Source organism: Quercus lobata, chromosome 5 (genome assembly GCF_001633185.2).
Source record: "Quercus lobata isolate SW786 chromosome 5, ValleyOak3.0 Primary Assembly, whole genome shotgun sequence".
In the NCBI taxonomy this organism is placed as follows: Eukaryota; Viridiplantae; Streptophyta; class Magnoliopsida; order Fagales; family Fagaceae; genus Quercus; species Quercus lobata.
Window position 1 is genome coordinate 30,638,024 of NC_044908.1, and position 23,721 is coordinate 30,661,744.

The 23,721-nt window shown below is 33.3% G+C and overlaps 1 protein-coding gene across 1 annotated transcript; it reads left to right on the forward strand.

The window, feature by feature from the left end:
* Window positions 1-7,845: 7,845 nt before the first annotated feature.
* LOC115991874 (PX domain-containing protein EREX) lies at window positions 7,846-22,660 on the forward strand. Its single transcript, XM_031115832.1, has 10 exons — window positions 7,846-8,425; window positions 9,357-9,467; window positions 10,441-10,539; window positions 10,870-10,956; window positions 12,878-12,986; window positions 13,142-13,926; window positions 15,734-15,898; window positions 15,993-16,235; window positions 20,628-20,846; window positions 22,280-22,660. Exons 1-10 carry the CDS (start codon window positions 8,159-8,161, stop codon window positions 22,553-22,555), a joined length of 2,361 nt encoding a protein of 786 aa, XP_030971692.1. The 5' UTR covers window positions 7,846-8,158; the 3' UTR covers window positions 22,556-22,660.
* Window positions 22,661-23,721: the final 1,061 nt, after the last annotated feature.

Sequence of the window (23,721 nt, forward strand, 5' to 3'; positions counted from 1 at the left end):
TAAGGCAGAAACTTTTATGGTGTAAGTCTTAATGTGTTGTTGGTTGTTGAAACATTAATGGAGAGTTCCATTTATATTAAGGTTTTCAAGGGGTGATTAGAAAATAATCTTTGCTAAATCTTCCTCAATCTCCAGAAAATCCTTAGAGAATTGTTTTTAAGATTTTTAGCTAAGAGTAGTAAGCTCAATTTTAGAAAGTTCCTGCTGGTTTGGGTAATAACAGTTGGGTTTCTGGTTTTAGCATTGAATGCTGATTCGCCTTGACTAATGGGATTAAAGCATGCTTTAGGCTAATGATCTTGGTTATGCTGCAACTAGAATTAGAGTTCCCTAAGGCAAATTGGACCACCCCAAGCCAGGTGTCAACCTTGGAGCCCTTGTTGAGAACTCTGCTGGGATCCCCTTTGGTGCTCTCCAAACCACATTTCCCTAAATTTCCCCATTTAGGGTTCATGTGCTTGGTTCATGAACCAGAAAATACATATTTTTAGTATGAAAATGAGTTGATTATGTGTCGTTTTAGGAGCTTCACTGGTCTGGTCATGGCAGCTTTGGTTTCTTGACTGAATGAGTTGAAGGAGAAAGAAGTAACAGCTGGCTGAAGCTTTCCCAGCTTTCCCAACTTTTTGTCACATCACCTTCAACTTTATGTCACTTGAAAAATGATGGGATTTCAGCTTGTGGAGAAAGGATTCATCCCCTGGTGGACACGTGTATGTTTTCTGATATGATTTAGACAAGTTGGGACCTGATGGGAAGGGGCTCCAACTGTTCAATTATTGCTGAAATTTGGCTGACCAGTTCACGTGTTCTTCAATTGCTGAGATCTGTGTGTGGGCTGGCCTGACCCAACTAGGCTTTGTTGATAAGCTTGCTTGGGCTTGGTTAACCCTACAAGATGAGTAGTTTTGCCATAGGTGATATTCATGGCTTTATAGTTAGTTGATTATGGAAAAAATAGACATAGTTCCCATAAAATTTTGTGAAAGGGATATTCTTTTGAGAGATGAGTAATTTTTATTTCCCATGAGTTAGGGATATAACAAATATTAAAATAATATTTAAATTTAGTAAATATGTGCCAAAGTAGTATTTGGGCTTCATGAAATAATTGTCAAAAGATTATCTGGGCTTTGCAAGATAAGTGTCAAATTAACATTTGGGCTTTGAGTATAAAATAATTGTTTTTGCCAAAATGTTATTTTGGGCTTTGTAAGATAATTGCTAGAATGGTTTTGGGCTTTGTAAAATGGATGCCAAATTAGCATTTGGGTTTTTATAAAAATAGTGTAAAGATAATTGCCAAATTAGTACTTTGGGCTTTATGAAAGAGTTGCCAAAATAATATTTGGGCTTTATAAAATAGTGCCAAATTAGTATTTGGACTTTGTAAAAATAGTGCCAAATTAGTATTTGGGCTTTGTAAAATAGTGCCAAATTTGAATTTGGGCTTTGTAAAATAGTGCCAAATTAGCATTTGAACTTTGTAAAAATAGATGCCAAATAAGAATTTGGGTTTTGTAAAATAGTGCCAAATTAGTATTTGGGTTTTGTAAAAATAGATGCCAAATAAGTATTTGGGCTTTGTGAAAATAGATGCCAAACAAGTATTTGGGTTTTGTGAAAATGATTTTGACATTTTGTAAAGTATTGCCGTATAGTAACGGGCTTTAAGGTGCCGTGTAGCAACGGACTTTGTAAATAGTGCCGCATCGTAGCAAGCTTTGAATTTTCCACATCGTAGTGGGACATTGAATTAGTCACATCGTAGTGGGACTTTAGAATTAGCCACATCGTAGTGGGACTTTTGGAATTAGCCACATCGTAGTGGGACTTTGGAATTAGCCATATCGTAGAGGGACTTTTGGAATTAGCCACATCGTAGTGGGACTTTTGGAATTTTGGGCTTTCTTTGAGTTTTGCCCACAAGCCAAATGATGTTAGGCTTTGTGTGGGGATAGTATAATTTTGCGGCCAATTTTGGTAGTGATATGTGGGATATAATGGGTAATATTTGTGAGAGGGCCCATGGCAATTTATGGGCTTGTGTACGGAGTATTTTGTGAGGGCCCGATAGCGTAGAGAATATTTGGGTAATATATATATATATGGGAATATTTATGTGGGTTTAGAATAATGTGTGGGCTTATGTGGGTATTTTGTTAGTGGGCTAGTAAAATCAAGGCCCGAAAATTTGTACCTCAACAATTGTAAAACCCTTATTTTAAAGGGAAAATGCAATCAGTCAAATCTCCATTTTGAGAGACAATAACACGACTCAACCCACTCATGTGGATTTGTTCCAAACCAGTCAATTAAAAACGGGCTGGGGGGCGCGGTCTCTCACAGATCCCTAAGGATCCTATGTCTTATCTCTCTCTTGGGTTTTATAAAAGTCTTAAAAATTAAGGTTTTTATTTTTACATAAGGAGTTGGCCATCAGAACTACTGAATGATACTATAGTCATTTGAAAACCCAAAAAGAAATAGAGAGAGAGATGTGAATATCTTAGGAGGCAATATGCTTGGGTTGCTAAGAGAGGTACACAATTTTGTTTTATTCAGAATCCATGGTTGTGTGGTACAACAATCTTTGAATGAAAATAGAAATTTTTACTTGATATTAGTCCCGCAAAACTATTAAAATTGACATACAAACAAAAGCTCAATTCAGTACAAAGCTTGTTTATGTCACTTATTTATAAACAAGCAGAATTTAAGCCTAATTTTATGGTTTCACACATAGTGTGGGGATGTGTATGATAAATTATTCCAAAAACTTAAGTTGTTAGGAAACTTCCCCTTAAAAAGTGGGGCTATTTACTCTAATATCATGATAAATTATCTATTGTCCCATAATTTCTCTCTCTCTCTCTCTCTCTCTCTCTCTCTCATATTTGTCTCCAAAACCATAAATTAATATCTCTTTCTCACTTTTGGATATGTCCCCCACCCAGAAACATATCTAACCATCCCACTGTCACATCATGTTAATCGGGTTTGGATCAGTTAACTGGGTTTTGAAATGGGTTCAAATTGGTTAAAAATTGGTGAGACAAAAATCTAGATTTGGATTTGGTTCAAAATCAGTGAGGATGTGAGGTAGAGAAAGTGAGGGAAGTGGGTTTGTTTTGGGGTTTTGGGTTTTAGTTTGAGCTTCAATTTGATGGGTTTCAAGCTTGATTTGGTTTCGTTATTGAAGGAGTACTAGTACTTTAATTCTAGGGTTTGTTTTGGGGTTCTAGGTTTCAGTTTTATGCTTTGGTTTGATGGGTTTGAAGGTTTAATTTGGTTCCACCATTGTAAGAGGTTGTGGAGAAAAGTTCTCAATTACATGCAAGCCTACGACAAGAAATAAAGTCTTGGTTTGGTTGCAAATAGGAGTCCAGTTCTCAATTGAATGCGAGCTTACAACAAAGCAAATGGAGCCATGTTTCCAACAATTGTTTTCTTTTATGTGAATTTTTTGCTTATCATTAGTTCAATGTGATTCTTTTAAGGATTGTTGCCCATATACAAAACTCTAAAATTTGAAGTTTACGGTTTGATGAGAAAATAAAGGAAAACTAGAGGGAAAAAGAAGAAGACAGAAATAATAGTAAAAAAATGAATGAAGAATGAATATTATATTGAACTAGAATGTAGAATAGATAATCTGGTGTGAGTTTTTTGAAAAGTGGTTGTGTAAAATAGAAAAAAGTAAGTTCTTATGCTAAAATAGACAAATTTTTGTACGAATTAATGTGAATACTCTTATATAGTCTACCAAAACTACCCTATCAAAAAAAAAAAAATCTGGCTTTGCCTAGAGCCTAGGCCAACATAAATTTTTTGATGACATCAAGAAAGGGAGAAGAAAAAAGGGGGAAAAAGTGATGACTATTAAATTGGGGAAGATGTTATTCAAAAGGAAGCTGCAATTTCTCCATCTTCCTTTACATTTCTTCTCTCTACTTCTCTCTTATGTTTAACAATAGTTAGCTTATTTATGTTTGCCATAGCTCACTAGGAGAGGGTGTGTGTGTGAGTATTTTTTTATTTTATTTTTTATTTTTTTAAAGTCGATAACAGGTGGAGAAAAAAGTTGTTTCATGTGAGGAGGGGATGAGTTATGAACATTAATTTTCTAACATATAAATCTAACTTTATGAAGATGTAAGAGTCATTATATGGTATAATCCTAATTTCTTATTTCCTAGTTCCTACAATGCATTAGTAAATGATATCTAATTCAAAAGACAATTCATACTCTTTTGCAATGGAATGAGAGTAAGTAAAGTTTTGGGCTACAGACCAAGTGTTAACCATGGGCCACCACCATAGTGTCTACTATGACAATAGCCACATCCCCATTAAGGCTGCTAAGATTAGACATGGCCCGCAAACCCGACATGAAATTAGTAGGTTATGGGTTGAGACTTAATGGGTTTGTGTCATATTCGAGTTGACATGATTGACCCGTCTAATAAATGAGTTGGGTTAGTATCCATCACCTGAAATCCGTTTGACTTGTCTGACCCGTTTAATTAAATGACATTTTACCAATATACCTTTCAAACCCTAGGTAAATAAACTTATTAGTTGTTATGATTTATTTTCTTTAGCATATTATGATTGATTATTTGTGATATTAAGATATGTTTTAGTTTTGAATGATTATTTGTGATATTGAGATATGCTTTAGTTTTGAATTTTATATTAAAAATATTTATTTGTTTGGTTTTTCATAATTCATATCAATTTGGTAAAAACTAAAATTAGTTTTTCTTTTCTTTTCATTTTGATAAAATCTGATAAACAGGTCGACACGATTAATTCGTTTAATAAATGAGTTATGTTAGGATTGAGAAATCCTTACCCGTTTAATAAACATGTTGGGTTAGGGTTGACTCATATAGTCGAATACTCATGAGTCAACATGACACAAACCCGAAACACAAACACTAATTGCCACCCCTAATGCATGAGTCTTAGGAGATTTTAAATCCACAATAGTATTATGAGATTTAAAGATTTTACATAATTCATACTTGATGTTTCTCAATTAGAATTTTTTGAGAATAAAAAGAATATTATCACATAAAACGTTTTGGGATGATTTTTCAAGTATCATCCTTGAATTTTGATGTGGGTGTCAATTTAGTCAATTAAATTATCATTTGAACAATTAACTATTTAAATATTAAGTTTATGACAAATCAAGCATTTTGTTAATATTTTCCATTAAAAATAACAAATTTAATCATGTATGTTTATAAGAAATCAAATCTTTTATTAATATCTTTCATTAAAGTATAATAAATTTAATTATATGAAACGACAAACCAATGAATTTGATTTGTCAATTGTCATGTCTTAATGTCCTTATTATGGTGTAGTGGCGTCTCCAACAATTCAATGAATTTGATTGAATGAAAAGACCCCTTTTGTTAAGGAAATCTAAAAAACATGAGAAATGGATTCAAAAAATTCTTTTGATCCAGCAAGGTTTTACATGTATGCCAAAGGTAAAACAGCTTAGCACCTTTGGTTGAAATTGAAAAATAAAGTAATGTTGATAACACAGGTTATTGCTTTTGGTCTTGGACCTTTTTTCAATTTATTTTATTTTTATTTTTTGTCTAATGCTGGCGCTCTTCAATTTGTAAAGGCTAGAAAGTTACTGCTTACTCTGGCCACTTTTCATTCATTCCATCCATATCCTTCATCTTCCACCTTGATAAATTTTGATAGATCAAATAAACCTTTTTTTTAATTATTTTTTATTGAAAATATATCACACACACTTTATATATATAAAAAGGAAAGATCATATACTCTTATACTTGCTTTCATGGTATTATTTCATGACTCCATGATATGAAAACGATTTTCGGAGTTTAAAAATGACAGGCTCTTTTGTCGTATATAAATCAAATGGTGTTTATTGCTTGTCATCTTTTTTTTTTTTTTTTTTGATGAATACTTGTCATCAATCCTTCTTATTTTTAATTAAAAAAGTTTATTTATTTATTTTAATATATATATATATATATATATTGCTTGTCATCTTTACATATTTACAGAATACAGAGTCAAAAGTGGGGGGGGGGGGGGTTGACAGGTGTACAATTAGGATTCAGCTAGCAACAACTTTTTATTTGTTATAAACAAAAAGATGGATAAATATTTTATGTTTTCAACTTTTTAGAAATTTTAACTCAAACAGTTTGTCTCTTGACAACACAAAAATGTTGTTTAGTGAAACTAATTTTTATGAGTTTAAGGAAAAAAAAAAAAACCTACTTAAAACTTATGATAAAATAATAAAATGTTATTTTCTAAAAATATAAAGCCCAAAAAGGTAATTTACGCGCATTCTAAATTTAGAGTAATTTTGATTTTGATTTTGATTTTTTCCCTAATGTTTGACACCATTTTGAATTTCATCATTCCGAAGTCTTTTTACTCTTCCTACCAAACAAGAAGCCAAAGTTGAGAATTTGGCTCACAAGAGGTTGTAAGCTCAACCAGAAGACCAAGAAGGTTATTGATAATAAAGAGAGTGAAACTTAATTGGGTTGATATCTATTGGGGGAGAACGAGGGAGATTGGGTGGAGATTCAAGGAGGAGAAAGGAAAAGAGAGAAGAGATAATAATTTTTTTTTTGAGGGTTAAAATTTTCTTTTTATTTATCTATTTTAAAATAATGTGACATGTTTTAATTAGATTAAAGGATTTTATTTTATTTTATATATTTTGATTAGAATACAAATCACACTCTTTAAGTTTGGGATGATTTTAATTTTAGTCCTTATGTGACATTTAATTGTAATATTATTAACAAAAATGAATAAAATGATGATATTCAAAATAGTGTCAAAGATTAAGAACTAAAATTAAAATCACCCCAAACTATAGTCAAATGTAAATAAGCAAATCCTATAATTTCTAGATTTCGTTATATAAATAAATCAATGACAATTATATATATATGCCATTTTTATTTATTTATAAGATATATTAGTTTACCTTAATTAACCTAATTTTAAATGAAGAGAAAAGAAAAAAAAATCAATTTCCATTATGGTAAAATATAAAATATATTTATACATGTATATATAATGTTGGCACAATTACTTTTTATAATATAATGAAAATATTAATTATTTTGACAAGAATTTGATCTCAAGTCCAACTTTGCATTTCCTTAAAAAAAAAAAAAAAAAGTTCAACTTTACAAGTAGGGATGGCAAAAATATTTGGCCTTGCCCCACTTAGACCCATGCAGATTTTTCTAGTCCTAAAGAGGTGATGGGGGCAAAGATAGGATTTACTCGCTTCATCTTGAATGTACATATACATTTTTTTTTTAATGTACTTAAATTATATATACATATAATTCAATATTTTTTATACATCTTCTCAAACTTTTTTTTTTTTTTTTTACATATTTTAGTTATAATTTATTTATTTATATTACGAATTCTGTTACCATTTTCAAAGTACTCTCGTGGGCACACTTTCCTTTCATGTTTCATTTTTATTTCATCATTCTTCATTAAAATTAGTAAAACATCTATAACCCGCCCTAATCTTGTCCATCACTGGTTTTCCTCTTTGTGAAGAGGAGATGAGACACCCATAATCCAATTTTGCCCAACCACTTTACATCCTTATTTAAAAGTTGAATCAAGTGGGGACTTATTGTAAAATGAATTGAAAAGGAAAATTTTGAATATTTTTGTTTTGGAGGCATAAGCATGGCATTAGTCAATAAGCAAGTAAATCAAGAATTTTGTAACTTAACATGTTGAAATTATAATTATAAAAAAGATATAAAAAAAGAGAATAAAATTGGGGTGAAATTTGAAAGTTGAAACAGTAGTGCCTACTCTCCAAAGACACCTAGACAAGTAGTGGAGACTTGAGAGTTACAGATCAGATTGGCGTTAAAAGAAAGATAAATAGACGATTGGATCCCCCTCAAAAAACAAAAAAAGTTTTTTTAATAAAAAATTAAAACAAAAACAAAGAATCATTCTCATTCATCTTTGATTCTCTCTGTTGCTTTGTTAATTGTTATACTATTAAACTTTCGTTTAAACTTTAAACCAAATCACCAAAACTCAGATAGACACAAAAAAGAAAAAAGAAAAAAAAAAAAAAACGAAGAGAATGAATCTGTACGCACACGACCTTTCTCTGTTGGACTACAACCTCAATTTCTCCGATCCCATCCTCGAACCCTTCTCAAATTCCGCCACTACCCCTTACCCCGACGACGACGATTCCGTTGGCAACCACAAGGGCAATTCCGGTAACGACAACAATGATATCAACAAGCAGCGCGTGGTGCGCACGCGCAGCCCTCCCCGGCACCGCCACGACGGCACGTCGCCGCTCCCTTTGGGAATGGACTGGAGTCCCCCTCCTCGCAAATGGGTACTCTCTCTTTTCTTCTTTGATCCACTTTTTAATCTCTTTTTTTTTTTGGTGGTGGTGTTGAATTTTAATTAATGTGTTTTGTCAATTTGTTTTTGTTTTTGAATTGGTGGAGCTGTTGTTATGATTGAATTCGATTTATGTGACTGATTTTCATGATATCAGAATTTTTTTTAAAATTTTTAGTTTGTGGGGTTTTTATTGATTTTGTTATTATTATTATTATTGTTTTTTTTTTTTTTTGGAAGTTTGTTCTTGCTTTGAAGTGGCCTAATTTGGTTTATGTGTCTAAAAAAACAGTTTCCATGATTGCCACCGTGAATAATTTGCATGGTTTTTCATTTTACGGTTTTTATATACAGAATGATTGAATTGCCTAATTGATAGCTGTTAGAGATATCATTAGTAAAATATGTGTAGCGGCGAGATTGTTGATAGCCTGTGAATTCATGCTTGATTGCTAGAGAGTTAGCACTTAGGACCCATTTGGGGAATGTGCGGAGGGGTGGAAAGGAATGGAATGGAAATTGCTTCATGTTTACTTCAGCTGGAAAGGTCTCTTTATTGATTAGTATTTGAATTTTGAATTTTCGCATGTAATTCTTTAGAGGAGTTCTATATATAATGCTTGTATGTATAGCTTTCCCTTTCTTTCTAATATAATTTTGTTACTTTTATATATAAACCGTAAATAAGGTGGATGATCTCAAGATGGTATATATTGTGTGATGCCATTCTTGTGATTTTAATTTTTCTTCTATGTATTCTTTTGATATTTGGTGGCTGAGGTTAGATCAGCCGGCTTAAAGGTTTCTTGCTTTTCTCAGTTGTCAATGATTTAATGCTGTACAGGCACATATTCCAGAGCTTGGAATTCAGGTTGTTATAAATCTTTCCTTTTGTGATAATATTTCCTACTTTTTGAATGTAGGACGGACGTGAAACTGTTTGGCCACTTGATTTTCATTCTGGTTGGAGTTTTTGCGTCACAATTCCTTCTTGGGTTTTCCTTTCCAAATCAAGAGGTTCAGATCCTGTGGTGGTATATATATTTTCTTTTATCTAATTTTTAAACCACTCTGCTACTTTTCTGTTTGACCTTTATATTTATATATCTGCATCTCTCTTCCTGGCAGTTTCTTTTTCTTTTCTTTTTTTTGTCCTTGGACAGTTCAGTCATTCTTACACCGGTATAATACTCAACTGACTACTCATGTGACATTACAGTTGTGTTTTTGAGTGTTTTACCTTAGATAACATCTATCTTTATTTGTTCTATGGTTTCAATTATGAATAACTATAAAATTATCATTCTTGTTTGTTTCAAAGAACTATCTATAATAATAATCTAAGATTAGTTGCTATTGGTCATGCAACTTGAATGTCAAGAAACTTTTGTGGCCTTTGCTTGTCTATTTCCATCATCTTTGTCCATAACATGTCCATGTAAATCAAATGAAAGTTTGTTTCATAGGTAACAGGTTAATGCACCAGTGAGGACATGTTAATTTAGAAGGTAACAAAGACTATGGTTTTGGATAGGATAGAATGGAGTAGAAGAATACATGTGGCCAACCTTTAGCCGATTTCAAAGTTCCCCTAAAGCTTTGTTGTTGTAATAGAGAGTTGGATAAAAGCTGTCTTCTTGTTTTATCCATTTTTTTTTTTTAATTTTAAATTGTGCTTGTTGGGTTTACATTGCTGTAATATTCTAGATTATGCATTTTTCTTCCACTCCTTTGTCTTCTATGTAACAAAAATTTCGTGAGGTACAATTTGGCATTTTAAATGATTGTGGAGATAGTTTGTTTCTCTGTTTATTGATAGTTGAGTTGTCGAATTTATTGAAGCAATGGGGATTTTCATTTGCGAATGTTAAAATGTGTGTAGTTAGAGTACTTTAGCGAAGTTTCTGCAACTTTTAGTAGTAATGTACTTTATCTGGCTCTATGTAAATTTTGGTTTAATTGTACCCAGCTCTAGTTATTTTCTATTTTAACATTCATGGATAACAGTTTTATAGGGTTCAAGTTGGTATACAATCGCCAGAAGGGATCACCACTACATGGGGGATATTACGAAGATTTAACGATTTTTTAGAACTTTTTTCTGAAGTAAGTGAAATTTATTATTTTGTAATTCTTCAGGAGTAGTTTGTATTTGACCTATCTTCTCTTTTGAATAAAATTATTATTTTTACTTATAAAGAAAAGAGTAAGTGACTTTTTATTTTTATTTTTATTATCTTTCTTTTTATGTATCACACTAAATAGTGCCCTAATTACTTTCCTACCCTATTATATGCATTTTGTTTATTTTCCAAAAATAAAAGAAAAATCCATAAATGTTCTAACCTTTGTTGTTCACTTCTATACTGAAAGCATCATATCATTTCAATATTGTGTTTGGAGAGTATTTTCATTCTTTTACTGGCTTTTTTGTAGGTCAAAAAGGTATTTCCAATGAAAAATGTGCCCCCAGCTCCTCCAAGGAGGATTTTTAGAAAGAAGAGCCGAACTCTGTTGGAAGAGGTAGGTTACGTGCTATCTGTGTGTGTGTGTGTGTGTGTATTTTAATGATTTTACAGAACTCAAAATAATTGTGGATTACGTATACCTACCCTCTGAGACACATTATGTTAGCTATAAATTATTTGTATTTTGCAACAGGTTCTCATTATCTCTTCGTAAGTAGAATGCTTGATTGTCAGAAGTGGAAGTTTTGAGTTCTCCTATAGTTGTCTGTTGTCCTGACATGCTTTAAACCTGGCAATAAAATTTAATTTTTCTAGGAGTTGAGTATTTTTGCTGAAGTTCATCAATGTTTATGGAATTAACTGTCTGATATTATCGACCTGAAACTATAAAAGGATCTGAATGTCAACATTGGTTTAAACTTTTGCAAAAGCAGAACTACTACTGTAAACCTTATTAAACTGGAAGATTATTATTTGTAGATCCCTGCTACAAGCAGTATTTTTTGATAAAGTATTACTATTAGGTTCTTAGCATGGGGCTTCCCCTTACCTTCCATGGAAAAGCATTTGGAAGGTAAAGATTGCTTCTAAGTTCTAAGGTAGCCTTTTTTTATCAAGGACAGCAGCTTGGGGAAATATCGTTACTATGGAGAATCTTTAGAAGCGGACTATAAGCATTTTTGATTGGTGCTGTATGTGCAAACTTAGTGGGGAGACAACTGACCACCTGTACTTCATTGTGATTGTGTGTGACTTATGGTCAATGGTGTTGCCTTTTTGGCGTGCTATAGGTCATGCCGAGAAGGGTTGTGGAGTTGTTGGAGTGTTGGAGTAGGGGGCTTGGGAAGACATTATGCTGTTGATGTATTGGGGGCCATGCCAAATTGTGTTCTGTTTCTGTGGACCATTTTGAGGGAGAGAACCTCTGTACTTTTGATGGGGTTGAGCATTCATCTTGGCGCTAAAATTTCATCTTTTACATACCATGTTTGATTGGTTTGCTGCCTTTAGTGGCCATTCCTTTTCTTCCTTAAAGGAATTTCTAGATTTATGTAAATTTAACGGGCTCTCCTTAAAGCACTTCCTGTGTACTTGGGGGTCTTTTGCATTTTCTTCTTAGTTTCAATGAAGTATTGTTACTAAAATAAAATTAAAAAAAAAAAAATTTGAACATAGAATTTCTTGGTCTACATGATAGTAGTTTGAGAATTGTGCGACTCAAATTGTCTGAGTACATCTCACAGTGGTGCTATATTGCTGTTTGTTGAACTTTATAGTATATTTCCTTCTTTTATTAGAACACCTGTCGCACATGCTGACCTTTGGAAAACTGAAACTTCTATGCTGAAAGTTGCTTGGTTGTGCCTTTTCAATGCATAACTGAGGATTATCCAGAGGTTACATTTCACAGGAAAATGGCTTGGTCTGATGGTCATAGTCATTACTCTTGTTGCTGTTAGTTCCTGTATTGTATGAAAATTTCTGCTGTTACATAGTAGGCTTTGATGAACTTGATGATCTTAAAACTTTCCTTAATTGGGTAAATCTTATTTTTGTTTCGCTTGTGTGTTTAGGATTTGAACACGTTACTCTATGAAGCTTCTGAAAGACTGTTTTTAAATTAAAAGCATGAAAATTGTAGAAATATACCTGAAGGGATTTTTTATTTATTTTTATATAAATTTTGGACAAGCAGCTTGTGAAATGGATAATACATGGCCTATTTTGATTTGGCTTTGCAAATTCTAGGTTTCTTCTTCCAATTATCATGTCTAAATATTTGGTTTATGTATTTGATTATTACTCTGCAATTTGAGGGCAATGGTCCACTTGTAGAATATTAGGCTGCATCATTGTGTGCACCTACAACTATGAAATTTAATTTTTCAATATGTTCGTATATAAATTTAAACATCAAGCATATTTCTCTTTGAAATAACAGTAATAATATTCTCAAATTGGTTAGCTTGTTGCAGCGAAGGTGTTCTTTGGAGGATTGGATGGAAAAACTATTGTCAGACATTGATTTATCAAGAAGTGCTCCAGTGGCAACCTTTCTTGAGCTAGAAGCTGCGGCGAGGTCTTGTAGGTGTTTCCTCAATGCATCTTGGAATCAACATTATATTAGTTTTTTAATTCTTGAAATGAAGCCATGGTGATATTGAAAGTAGAATAACTTAATAGATAATATACTCTGTGATCCATCAAAACTCATTTGTATTCTTGTATTTTTTTTTCAGCTTTCAATGATGAGAATCAGGAAATTCCAAATAATTCTTCCACTAGTGAAATGTTTCCATCATCTCTGTACCATGCCAACTCAGATGTTTCTCTGTTTGCTGATAGTTCATTCATTGCATCAGATCTTGGTCATGATACTCCTTATGAGATATCTGAGGTTGGATCGCCAAGGCATGGAAATGATAGTTCTGCTGTTCTTGGCATGGAGAATTCAATATCTGAACAATACTTAATTGATCCAACTGAAATGACTGCCAAATATGGCATGAATAACAGAAAGTTCATTCAGGGGAGTCTGCAAAGATTTTCCAGGCATAGAATGCATACAGGGAATGAGGGTAACATTTTAGGCAGGGATGAAGTAATTGAGAATACTTCTAATGCTAAACCTATCCGCATGGACGGAACTGAGTTTTTTCCTGCACTAGGGGATTACAAGCTGGATGGCCATGTTCGAAGACTCTCAGCAGAGAGTGTTGGAAGTGACTTGAGTTCTTTAAGAGCTAGTGAAATATCAAATATTGGGGCAGCCAATTTATTTGGTGATTTCACCCTTGATCATTCTGAAGGTTCTGAAGCTTTGAGAAACACAGATTCTTTTGAGAATCCAAATATACAGCTTCCAAGGGATTCACTGGTTGCTCTTCCATCTGATCAACGACTTAAATTGAACAGGGTACTTGTTACCATGCAGCGGAGGCTAGCCACAGCAAAAACAGACTTGGAGGATCTAATAGCAAGATTGAATCAAGAAGCTACTGTTAGAAAATTCCTCACAACGAAGGTATATATTATAACAGTTAATACACTTTTTTTACCTATCTAAAAAAAATGTGATTCTGTTTCTTCAATGTCCATTTCCCAGTTTTTTGCCCCTTTCTAGTTCAAATAATCAGCATTGGGCTATCCAATAGCTTCAGGGTGTTCCTCAACGTTAAAATTGGGATAATATAAACTTTATTTCCTCTTCCCAAAAAAAAAGTGGGGGGGGGGGGTACGGCTGCCTACCAATCACTTCCCCCAAAGCCCGCAAAAGTGGGAGTTTTGTCATTTGTGCACTAGGTATGACCATTATTTCTATTTTGGTAAGAAGCATGAAAATAGCAGACTGTTTTATTATGATCTAGTTGTGCCATACAAGTATTTTGTTTGAGCATATGTTACTTGTCTCTTCATTTTTTTGGAAGAATTTGAATTTAGATGGAAGTTTTCTTCTACCTAGTACTCTGTTATTCTATTGATGTTGGTAAATTTAGATCTTTGCAAGTCCTAAAACGAATCAATTTCTAACTTCTAAATGCTTATTTTGGTCTTGAATGTGGCAAACAAAAAAATTATACATCTTTCTTATTTATCAAAAAAAAAAAAAATGTGGCAAACAAAGAATGTCCTTCATATAATGCTGTCTTAATCTGTTTTTGATAGCCACATTGAGACTTGAGAGACATCATATGGTTAGATGTGTATGGAAACATGAGCTTGATTAAAATTTATTTGATCATGTGAAATGAGCGTTGTGGTTGTTGATCCATTCTTTTAGTTTTATCCTGTACCTTACCAGAAGGATTAGGTGAAGCCTCACCTGATGGACCATCTGAGATAAACTGTGGATGTGGCTTTTTTATCCTTAAAATATATTTTCTGTTTACAGAATTAGAAAACATGGACATGGGCTGAACTAATATTATTGCCGGTTATTGGACATGACATCAGGCAATTATTTTAAATGAGTCTTATTCACTAAATGGACCTTTCTTCATTGCAGATTTTATTTTTACGCGTCCTAGTCATTATGAGTAGATGTGGAATTAGTTTCCTTTTTTTTTTAAAGTAAATAATCCATTGAAAAAGCACTAAAGGTGCACAACCCAAGAACATGGCGAGTATACAAAGGAACGCCTGAAGGGAAAAAGGTTACCAGGCATGGGATTAGTAATGCATTTTCAGAATTTAGGTTTGTTCAATGTAATATGACCTACTATTTTTTATGGTACCGAATGTTACTATTAAGAAGTAACATATCCATAAAGTGAGTTGTTGAAATGAGAATGTTAAAAATGGATAATTAGGAATACATGAAAAGATGAGATTCAAAACAAGAAAATCTGCTTAAAGATAAGGGTAGTCCCTGTAGATGAAAAGATGAGGGAGAGCCACTTTGGATGGTTTGGTCATGTTTAGAGAAGAGAGGTTAATAAACCGGTAAAAAAGAGTGAGTTGATCCTAGTTGAGGGAATAAAAAAAAAAAAGTATAGGAAGGCCAAAAATAATATTAGTAGAAGTTATAAAAAATGACATAAAGAATGACTTCAAATAGAATAGAATGAAAGAAGAGAATACATGTGGCCAACTAATTACTCTATTGAGTATCCATCGCCATCCCCAAAAGATTTGGGACTAAGGCTTTGTTGTTGTTATTGTTGTCAATGCAATTACTTTATCTTGGTATTGACCTTGATTTTGTGGGAAGTTCTCTTTATCACAGTTACAATAGAACTTTGTTGATTTTAATTAAAAAAAGAGTGAATGTAAATCTAATTATGACTATGTAACATACTTCAAGATCAATTTATGGGGATCTTCTTTTATAGGTCAAAGATTTGGAAGTGGAACTTGAAACTACTAGACAGAATTGTATAGATAACATGCAGCAGGCGGTTTTAACTGAAAGGGAAAGATTTACTCAAATGCAGTGGGATGTGGAGGAGCTTCGGAGTAAGTGTTTGGAGCTGGAACTAAAATTGAAAACTGAACAGGTATTTTATTTCCTACCATTATCATTTAATTGGATCTCCTTGTCATTTTTATTTTTGAGGGGCTTTCAGTTAATAATGTGGAACAATGTTGCAGGATGAAAAGGTACGTGCTGAGTCAACAAAAACTGCAGTCATTCAGGAAAACAAAATGTTGATGCAGGAGTTAGATGATGCTAGAGAACAGATTGAGAACTTGCAGAAACAGCATGAAGAATTTGAGGTGAAATCAAAGGCAGATGTAAAACTGCTTATTAAAGAAGTCAAATCTCTTCGAAATTCCCAGTTAGAATTGAAGCAGGATCTCAGCCGTGTAATGAAAGAGAAATTAGAAGTAGAGGTAACATCCTTTTTGTTTATGTACATACATTATTATAAAATGAAGATTCTGTTTCTATCATATGTCTTGATGTAACATTTTCATTTTAATATTTCCTGATTCTTATTGATAATTTGTAATTGGTGTATTTCCCCATGCACTAGAATTGCCCCCTTATGGGTTTGTCTTTTTATAGTGAATTACTTATTAAAAAAGGTTTATTAGTTTTTATATGTATAACCAACAAAGGAATTTTTTTTTTTGGTTTAATTACACAGTTGGTCCTCAAACTGTGACTCTTGTTTCATAATCGTACTTGTCCTTTTAAGTGTTTCATTTTAGTCCTTACTTTTAAAATCATTTAAAAAAAAATTCTTTGCTGTTAACTTGTTAACGAAAATGTTGATGTGGCAAATGTTTTGTTTTATTTAAAATTAATTCTTAAATGAAATGTGTTGACGATAACAACAAAGCCTTAGTACCAAATTTTGGGGTTGGCTATGGATCCCCAACAAATTAGTCAAGGTCAGCCACTTGCATTCTTTTTCTCCATTCTATTCTTTCTAAAGTCATATTATTTGTTGCGTCTTTTATTTTTGATATGCATATTATCTGTTGCTTCTTAATTGACATGTCCTGTTTTACTACTACTAATGTTATTTTTTGTCTTCCTATACTTGTTTTCATTTCCTCAAGTTGAATCAACTCACAATTTCTTATTGATGCATTTGTTGCTCGCTTTTGAACATGCCTAGACCATCTCAAGTGACTCTCCTTTATTTTTTTCATCAGTATGAGGCCACCCCTATTTATAAGAGGATTTTCTCATTTCAAATCATATCTTTCTATGTATATACTCATCCATCTTAACTTTCTCACTACATCTACACTTAAATTATGAATATGTTGCTTCATGACAACCCAACATTCACTACCACAGAGCATAGCTAATCTTATAGCATAATAGCAATCTTATAAAATTTTCCCTTTTAACTTAACGGTTATAATATGCTAGGATCACATTATTGGAAAACATAATTTTGCGTCTCATACAAATCAAGCTGCGGAAATTAATGGATCTACTTCATTCATGTGAGATAACATGGAATACCTGAATTTTAGAAACATAATAGAATGGCGTACCTTGTAGTGAAATTCAAGACAAAGAAGAAGATTGAACTTGGCAAGACCTTCAATCTTCACCCCAATTCCACATATGCTCAAGGTGTGTGGTTTCTCAATTAGTTCTGTACTCACTTTCTTTTTCTAAAAACTTGTGTTCTTTTAAAAATTGGTTTATTTTGTTTCACTCTTATGTACTAATAATTACCTAGGAAGTTATTTATTATTAAATAATTAATTGATCATATAATTGAGTTAGCCTTTTGGGACAACTCAATTGGGATATTGTGTGTGGTTTGGGATGGGACCAAAGGGGCAAATAAAGCTCTAGTTTCAATGGGCTTTGGGCTTAACTATCAACTCTTGACAAAGCCTAGAGTGCAATTATATTTATATGGTGGTATTAAATATAATTAATGGTAACTTTAGGCTTGTCAAGAATTAACAGATAAGGTTCGAAACCCATTTGAGCTAGAGCTTTATTTGTCCCTTTAGTCTCATCCCAAACACTAATTGGACTAGTCCAAAAGGTCAACCCAATTAGATAATTAGTTAGTTATTTAATAAGAGTTATTAAATAAATAATTTCCAAGGTAGTTATTAGTATGTATGAGTGAAACAAAAGAAAATAGTTTTTGAAAAAGAAGACAAGTTTTTAGAAAGAGAAAGTGCATACAGAACTGATTGAGAGACCACATATCGTGGGCATATGTGGAATTGGGGTGAAGATTGAAGGTCTTCCCAAGTTCAATCTTCTTCTTTGTTTTAAATTTCACCACATCAAGGTACGCATTTCTATTCTTTGTCTCTAAAATTTAGATATTCGATGTTATCTCACTTGAATGAAGTAGATCCAATATTTTCCACTGCTTGTTTTGTGTGAGATGCAAAACTATGTTTTCCAACAATTGGTAAATAATAGCAATTTAATAAAAATTTCCCTTTTATCCTATGATTCACATCCACTTCAATCTCTCAATAATTAACTTTCTTGCTGCCCAAACAGCCTAACAAACCTCTCTCAACCAACAGCAATGTTGATGAGGACCCAAAGAAGGGACCCTCCATGAGGGGTGGTCCTTCCAATGTTTGTGGAGCAAGTGCGATGAGCTGGCGGTCCTAAACAACTCTCAACCACCACACACTGGCGGAATACCTGCAAACTTCCCCCATGGCCAAATCATTAACCCATTCGAAACTTATATTAAAGATCCAAACACCCAAAGAACAACCAAACCAATAAACCCGTCCAAATTTTGTCAAACCCAAATGAAACCCAAGGCCACAACTGCCTTGGCCAAAACCCTAGCACTCAAACCAAAACTAGCTTCAGATCCATTATTGGCCAACAATGCCACTAGCAACCCAGCTTGCAACTTGCCTACATCAGATCTGTGATTATTCACACCAAGTTGAGGCTTGTTGCAAGGACATCCACAACTGGATGATAGACCCTGATTGTTGGACCACCATAGGATTTGTCACCACTTTGCTGCAAAGGATAGTGGCTGCTATGCCACTGGTGCTGTTGAGCAGCACACTAAAAGTGTGCCAACAAAGATTTGAGGAGGCCAAGATTGAAGCATCACAAGGCCAAGATTGAGTTAGAGAGTGAAAGAGTTGCTGGGGATTTCATTACTTCCCCAACTTCTCTCTCTCTCTCTCTCTCTCTCTCTCTCTCTCTCTCTCTCTAACTCAAATCACCTAAGTTCATGCGAGTAGCATGTTAACTTATTTTGTTGATTTGGCCTTTTTCTTTCCCTTCGCTTTATTTAGATATACATGTAGGCTCCATGTCATCTATTTAACTCACGTCAACACCATGTCATTTAAAAATTATTTTTAACTACACATTAGCATTTTCTGTTACTGAGTCAACAGCAAGGACTTTTTCGAAATGATTTAAAAATTGTAAGGACTTAAATGAATCATTTAAAAGTATAAGGTTGAGTTTGAAGCAAGATGTAAAGTCTGAGGACTAAATGTGCAATTAAACCAATAATCTTCTTAGATTTAAAAAAGAATGCAAGGCTGGAGTTATGGTCTCAATTCTCAAATTATGGCCGTATTTCCATGAAACTAGGCTATAAAATGAACCAAGCAGCTTGTGAGCAGTTCAAGTTTCACTTTTTATGATGTTAATTTGGTATCATTTATTAATTAACTGAACCAAGCTCAATCTCAATTGGTTAACAAAATAAGCTTGTTCAAGGCTATTCTTGGCTTGATATGTTTATGAACACTAAAGATAATACTTTCAGTGGTTACTATATGTTACTATTTTTTTTTTTTTTTTGGGTTAAAAAATGTGTCTATATATGTCTTGTTTTATAAATACTATTGCTAAGTTTTTATAAGCATTTGTATGAAGTTAATTTTTTTAACCAATTTAACAGAGCCCATGAACAAGCTCTCAAGTTCCTTCGGGAAATTAACAAACCAAGCTTGAACTTCTACACAAGTCCAGCCTGAGTTCTCAAGCTCTTTTTTACAAGCTTGAACACCTTAGTTCAGTTTGGCTTGTTTACCACCCTACATGAGACAATACATGTTCAGGGGTTTATTGCCTGGTGGTTGGATCTGCTGTGGCTTTTGGTGAAGAAATGTGAAGTAAGATTTAGTAGAAGTATTTGATTGAAGGGTCATAACCATACAGACTAACCAAATGAGCAATTTTTTAAAAATAATTTTTTTAATTGCATTTGTTATTATTATTGATTGATTGATTGATAGATAAGTACATACTTTTTTTTTTTAATATTTTATTTTATTTATTTAAAGTTTTATTCATTGATAAGTTAGTTACACACACCCAATGGGGCGGGCTTTAACCCACGACCTTGACCTCTATATAAGGAGAGGGGGTGCCAGTTGAGCTAGGGCTCATTGGCAACAATTGCTTTATTAGGTTTAGAAACAACCAAGACCAACTAAGCAAATTCTTTAGTTTTAGAAACTTGTCATGTATCAAACAACAAATGGATAGAAATTCTACTTTTCTGAGATTAGGAGACAACCAATTGATTGGGTTACACATACATAGGTGCCCACACAGACTACACCAAAAGCACCATATAAAAAGACCAGACAACAAAGTCTTTTGGATATTCAAATATTTGATCTCTCACTAGTGCCTAATATGTCAAACTAATTCCCAATCAGGATGTAACTGTTTCTGGTTAATAACTTTGTCTTGCTGATTGGGTTGTGTTTAGACTTTCAGTTGTTGCTAATTCAGAACATTTGCAAAACCCATCTGTTTCATGCTGTTGTTTCTTGTGTATCTTTCAGAGATTTCTTCACAAGGAAAGGCAAAGAATGGAGCTTGCTAGTACTGCTAATGCAAAGTTGCTGCATGAATGTGGAATTCTTCGTGATAGGCTTCAAGAATGTAGTGTTAATTTTCTTGTTGAAGAGGAAGATAAATTAATTGTGGACACTTCATTACCATCTGATGCAATAGATCTGTTGACAACATCTGACAATAGAATTGGTCTCCTACTAGCAGAGGTATCTTTCAAACCTTGAGTCAGTGCTCTCTTTTGTTTGTTGTAATGTCCTTGGCAGTCTAAATTTTGAAGACTGGTGTTAAGAGATTATTTTGGGTGCGAAACTTTTTCATTCTCTGTTTCTCTGTTTGTGTGTGTGTGTGTTTTGCTAAGCATAAATAGGAGGGATCAAACCTAGATATTAACCCCACAAAGGCGGCTGTTATTTTTTATTTTTACTATAATAATTTTCTTCTAATTTTTGTCTCTGCACTCATCTGTGAGGGTACATGATTTTTATTGACAAAAATCATTTTGTACTTGCAAGCACATGATTAATGGCTAAGTGTCAAGTAATCACTAATTCATGTGGCATGCTAGCAGGTTCAACCATTAAGTTGGTGGTTGGACCACATGATAATATATAATAAATTGTTTTAATATGAAGGGTGTATATGTTATTGTCTTTACATCTAACATAGTTATACATCATGTGTTTATGTGTTATGTAAATTTACTTGTGAACATGTACAAATATGTATTATGGTGGCTATGTATGTGTGGGAATATGAAGGTGAGCTGCATAGCGTTTATGTGCTGTTGCTTCCTTAAAACGTTTTATTTTCTATGTTACAAAACTACTCAGCTCACCTGGCTAGTCAAGCCCCATAAATTTAGATCTGTTCTGCTTGGCTGGTTTGCACCTGTACATTCCAGTTTGATCTGGTTCAAATAACATTTCTTTGTTTTGGAGTTTCACTTTCTTTTTAAAGTTTTTTTTTTTTTTTGTTCAAATAACAATATGACTAGGTTTTGTTTGTTCTAGTCGTTGGCAACTTGGCTTAAAATGGCTGATGCCTTCTCGCCATTTTCATCTTTATCTGACATGTGATGTAGTCTTTGAGTGAATTTAATGACAATTTTCAGACGATGGTAGTATCTCGGTATAAAACAGTAGTTAAAACTCTGCTTGTTCTTCTGTCAATGCGCAGTTCCTTCAATTTTTTCTCTCTAGCCTAGAAATGGGAAAATCTCAACATGTTATTCATATGTCTATATCTTTTTCTGTTATAAAGAAAACCCAAATTGTGTGTATTGCGTGTACTTGAATGCTGTGGGCATGACAAGTAGAAGGGTGATCACTTTCACACTTTAAAACAGCACCATGATGGCAAATTCTATGCAGTTCTTGCTTAATATTTTAAATGTCTTTGTATTTATTTAAAGCACTTGGGCGCATTTCAGGCTGATAAAAAACGAGAACTTATTATGTAAAAAAAGAAAAAAGAAATGAGAAGTTATTAATGTAAAAAAATCAAATTTAATGAGTGCAGATTTCAAATGTTATTTGAAAATATACTTTATTATTTATTTTAATGTTACATCTTATTTCTTCTATCGAACTGCGTATTTGAATTCTGACTTGATTTCAAATGGCTCATAAATTTGGAACAGGCACAACTCCTTGCCCAAGATGTGGAAAATGCCGTTGCAGCATTGGACGAAACTCGAAGTGTAAATGGCAATAATAAAAGGACAACTGATGATGAGTTGAGAATAATGCTGGCGGATGTATTCGTTGACAATGCTACATTAAGAAAACAGGTGAACTCGGTCATCCGTTGTGCCCTAAACACAACTTTGAAGTCAGAGAAAGATGATGATGATGATGATGAGGAGGAGGAAGTTCCCGTCAGAAAAACTGTTCTAAGCAAATTTTTAGAAAGATGAAATAGTCGAACTTGTAAATTAATATTTGTTTATTACTTTGTATGGCAGATTCTACTTTATCATCATAGTAAATGCAATAGAAGGTCATCTAATTTTATAGTTCCATAAGAGGTCTGTGCTTGAATAACATTGATGTATCATATTGTTTTCTCAAATATATTAATTTAAGAAGCATAGAGGGACTTATTTACAAAGCAATATCTTTTTTGCAAACTTCACTGATTTGTGTAAAATAACTGCTCAAAACTTTTTATTTAGCTTTGTCAAATAATCTAACTGTCCACCTTAAAGCCCTCTTTAGTGCTCTGCTGCTCAGTTTTCTAATAACCTAAAAACAAATAAACAAAATAAACTGCATAACTCACTGTTGTACCGTGAAAAAAAGTGAAACTTTAAAAATGCCACAAAATAAACAAAATAAGTTGCGTAGTGTAAGCCGAAGAAAATGAACTAGCCATTGTGGCTGGGAATTGTATTTGTTACCTGATCTGGAATTTTGTGTGGAAAAGCTTTTGTGGAATAGGGATTGTGTTTGTTAAAAGGAAATTCACAGAAAAATAATATTGGCAATAATTTGTATTTTCTCTTTCCTGTTTAATGAAAAATTTTAAAATCTTGGAAGTAAAAGGTCATCCATTATTGGAACTAAAGAAAAAGGTCTGCTTTAGACGAAAAAAAAAATTACTCGGGAATTTTTTTTTGGAGGTTATTCCTCTCCTAAGTTAATTTGGTATAATGGTAGTTGGTGTTAGGGGAGATAAATGTTGTCTTTGCCTGATCCTTGGTGGCCAGAGTAATCTGGTGATAACCTTGAAAGATATCTAAAAAACTCATCCTCAAGTGCCCATATTTGGCATCCACCAATTGATCGATCTTTGGCATAGGAAACAGGTCCTTTAGGCATGCTCAGTTCTCAGTTCAAATCCGTGAAATCTACGCAAACTCTCAATTTTCCATTCTTCTTCTTCACGACCATGGTATTCGCTAGCCATTGCGGAAAGAAGATCTCCCTTATCGCCCTAGCCTCCTTTAACCTCCTAACCTCCTTCCTAACTGCCTCAATGTGTTCTTTGGCCGACCTTCTTGGCTTCTGCTTCTTAGAGGGAAATGATGGATCTACATTAAGTTTATGAACTATGAATTCGGGATCCACCCTAGGCACCTCA

Excerpts from the sequence above, each read along its gene's own strand:
- LOC115991874 (XM_031115832.1), top strand. The coding sequence starts at position 8,159 with ATGAATCTGTACGCACACGACCTTTCTCTGTTGGACTACAACCTCAAT. Across the intron at positions 8,426-9,356 it reads GTCCCCCTCCTCGCAAATGG|GACGGACGTGAAACTGTTTG; the intron begins GTACTCTCTCTT and ends TTTTGAATGTAG. Across the intron at positions 10,957-12,877 it reads GCCGAACTCTGTTGGAAGAG|CGAAGGTGTTCTTTGGAGGA; the intron begins GTAGGTTACGTG and ends AGCTTGTTGCAG.